Raw genomic sequence first — 3,840 nt, 5'->3', positions numbered from 1 at the left:
AGAAAAACAAAAGGTTTGAATGGACTATAGATCATGAAAAAGCCTTTCAGGAACTCAAAAAATACTTGCGCTCCATGCCATTACTGCTAAAGCCCATAGACGGAGAATCGCTCCTCCTATACCTCTCAGTACCCTCAAACGCAGTAACTAACGTCTCGATCCTGAAAATAGGTACTCTCACCTCGAAAAATTAATTCTCTCCTTATTAACTGCTTCTATTAAATTAAAACATGATTTTGAAACACATACTATACATGTAAAAACCAATTATCCTATTAAGAACGTCATAAGAAAACCAGAAATGTCAGGAAGAATGGAAAAACTGTCAGTGAAGTTAAGCATGTTCGACATCAGATATGAACCAAGATCCGCCATAAAGTAACAAACATTAGCAGACTTTGTGGCTGGCTTTAGTAATGATCTATGAAACGAAGTAGAAACGGAAGCCAAACAACTCCTAGAAGATGAACACATGGGAAAACGGACGTTGTACACAGACAAAGCTTCAAATAAAAAGGGAACAGGACTAGGGATCAAACTAAAATCGCCATAGGGGAACATCCTACCTCATACAGTTATTTGCGAATTCAACACTCTCAATAACGAAGCAATATACGAAGCCCTCGTCGTGGGACTAGAATTGGCTAAGGATCTTCAAATCAGGATCTCCAGGTATTTGTTGATTCTTTATTACTAACTAATCCCTTCAATGGATCTTATGCAGTGAAAGGTGAAAGATTAGCACAATATCTAGAGATCCTAAAAAAACTAGCTTCTGATTTCAAAAACGTTAGCCTAACCCAAGTTCCCAGAGAAGAAATCATAGAAGATAACACATTAGACAACTTAAGATCCCACCAGAAACAAAGATCCCTATAACCCACATAGTAACCCCAGACACAGAAACCCTCTCTGACAAATCAGAAGATCCTAAATAACTGACAAGTGTAGCAACTATTGGAGATCCTGACCCTAGGATCCCTCCTCAAAGGGATCGCAACAAATAGGATCCTCTAAGGTCCATACCTTAGATGCTTGGAAGATCCTGAAGCTACAGAAGTCTTGAATAACATACATGAGGGAGACTGTGGCAATCACACAGGGGGCAAACCCTAATGTTCCAAAATACTAGGAATAGGGTACCACTGCCTAACCATGAGGAAAGATTCCTTTCTAGATTCTCAAAAGTGTGATGCTTTCCAAAGACATAGCAACATCCTACATCAACCGACAGAACCTCTACGTCCTGTTATCTCCCCTCGGCCATTCATGAAATGGGGAATGGATATAGTTGGAAAATTACTGGTAGCCCTAGGAGGAAAATTGTTCATGCTGGTGACGAATAATTACATCTCCAAGTGGATCGAAGTAGAAGCCTTCGTTCGGGTAAGAGACAAGGGATGGTATCATTTATTAAACATAATATCTGGACTAAGTTCGGGATCACGGCTGAAATCATATGCGACAATGGATCTTAATTTTTAAGAAAAAGTACGGAAGACTTTAGCACAATTTGGGGAATGAAAATGATAATGTCCACTCCTGTTCTTCCCCAAGCTAATGGCCAAGCAGAATCCAACAATAAAATCATTGTAAACAACTTAAAGAAAAGATTGGATAAGAACAAGGGAATATGTGTAGAAGAGCTTCCTTTCGTCTTATGGGCAAATAGGACTACTTCCAACATAGCCACAAGTCAAACCCCTTACTCTTTGGTGTTTAGGGCAGAAGCTGTGATCCCCACCAAAGTAGTGATCTCGACAGCAAGATACTTACTGAGTGATCGAGAAAACAATGACAAAATCCTAGCACATGATCTTGACACTATTGATGAACTCAAAGTTCTTGCCAAAATACGCATTGCTACTCATCAACAAAGGATCACCAAGGCTTACAATAAGAACATAAAAATCAAAAAGTTCCGAATAGAAGACTTGGTATTAAGGAAAACATTCCAAAACAACTAGGATCCTAGTAAAGGAAATTAGCTCCTAAATGGGATGGACCATATCTCATGGACATGGAAGCGGGAAAAGGAGCATATTGGTTGGAAACACTCAACGGAGACGTTCTGCCAAGAGCCTGAAATGATTTACACCTCAAAGAATACTACTTGTAAGTAGGGTCGAAAGATCCACAACAAAACCAAGGTACACATGTTCTTTATCATAAAATTTTTGTCATTGTTTATTTTCTCCTCAAATACATTACTAACTTAAGCTTCGGAGGGGCGTTAACTAGAATAACGCCCACCCCTAGCTAATGTTTGATATACAGAAACATAAGGATCCTCAAGATTAAAGATCCTAAAATGTAAGGATCCTTAAGAATTAAGATCCTGAAACATAAGGATCTTGACACATGAGGATCTCATGGTATTAATACATGATAAACCCCACTATATTTAACGATGTAATCTTTAAACTATCATATACACAAGCTAGAGACTGATCATCTCTCCTATGCTTAAGGGTACTTAATCCTCTCTAAGGTTTAAAGATCTAATTACCTCTTTTACACGAACAAAGGTTTATATACCTTGCTTGGACGCATGATATCTAACTGTGGGATACAGATAAGGGGGTCATTGCATGATTCAATGGCTTGGCAACCCTCTTATCTTTGAACATATGTTGAGATCCTTAAAGTTTATAACATTCTCATCTTATACAAAAATTACTATCTTACACCAGAAACTACATAAGGTCTATAACATCTACATGTTATCACACGTGGGGAATTTTCCCAGAGAATACACTCGAATCATAACATTTTCATGTTGTTATAATTAAGGATCTTCCCCATGAATTATATCACAAATCGGAATCCTCCCCAATATATAACATTAACATGTTATCCATTGAACCAATGGTGTTAGAAAAGAATTTGGTCAAAGTCTATAACCTAAACAGGTTATCCTAAGGAGAGATTTCCCATGAATGATCTAAGATCCTCATATTTAAAGATCTTTTTCTGTAAGGATCCTTTTTAACCCTCTTTAGTAAAGAGCCTCATTACCAGCAGCGAACTGAAGTTCTCTCCTAAGTGGAGATTTATCCTCAGCTAACAACAAGACTTACAAAGCTTGAGAAAAAACTTGGAGATAATCAGGTTCCATCTATCCCTATTCTCAAAGAACTTTAGACAAAGTTTAAGGATCCTGAATTTTCCAATATGCTAAGCTAAAATCAACTAATTACCAAGATTCAAATATGCTAGAAATGAACTACTAAAGAAATTCTGTTTCAGGACTATTTGAAGGAACCGAACTTTCCAGGATCCTAATTATTTAAGGATCCTAATATTGTAACAACAATACAGAAAAATAGGAGAAAGATATAAAAGGAAAATGATACAATGTCATTCAAATAAGGGGTTGTAGACCAGCCCAGCCAAAAAGTTAATTTTTTTACATCATTAATGAAAACAAAAACTACTTAAACCAATTATTTGCAGGCCTAGACCTTAGCCTGGTCATCATCAGCCGCATCTTTCTTCTCCCCTTCTACGGCTAGCAACGACACAGGATCCCGATTGGCGATAGCAGGCTTATTAATCAGTTTGGCCAATGCCCCGTGCCATCCACCCACGTCCCAGGAACCTGCGTTCTCCAGATCCTCCGCCAGCTTAATCTTAGCCTGCAGAATAGCTATCACAACACTTATCTTTGTGTCAATGATCACTTCCTCGAGATCTGTGAGATGCTCTTCCTCCTACTCAACTTTTTGTTACTCAACAACTCTACCATCTGGAGAATATCCTCATTGGTCACCCTCCATGTCTTCTTTTGCTCGTTTAGAACAAACTCAACTCTATCAATACGAACCCTAACGTCATTAG

At 38.1% G+C, this 3,840-nt stretch overlaps 1 protein-coding gene across 1 annotated transcript; it reads left to right on the top strand.

Annotated features, from left to right (window-relative positions):
• Positions 1–1,532: 1,532 nt before the first annotated feature.
• LOC145089292 (uncharacterized) lies at positions 1,533–1,967 on the top strand. Its single transcript, XM_079027746.1, has one exon. The coding sequence runs from the start codon at positions 1,533–1,535 to the stop codon at positions 1,965–1,967; it is 435 nt and encodes a 144-aa protein (XP_078883872.1).
• The last annotated feature ends 1,873 nt before the right edge of the window (positions 1,968–3,840 follow it).

The sequence above is a fragment of the Lactuca serriola genome, chromosome 2 (genome assembly GCF_051521515.1).
Source record: "Lactuca serriola cultivar US96UC23 chromosome 2, Lser_US96UC23_V15, whole genome shotgun sequence".
NCBI lineage: Eukaryota > Viridiplantae > Streptophyta > Magnoliopsida > Asterales > Asteraceae > Lactuca > Lactuca serriola.
This window is presented reverse-complemented; position numbering and strand designations above follow the sequence as displayed.

Coding starts and splice junctions, on each gene's coding strand:
- LOC145089292 (XM_079027746.1), top strand. CDS start 1,533: ATGTCCACTCCTGTTCTTCCCCAAGCTAATGGCCAAGCAGAATCCAAC.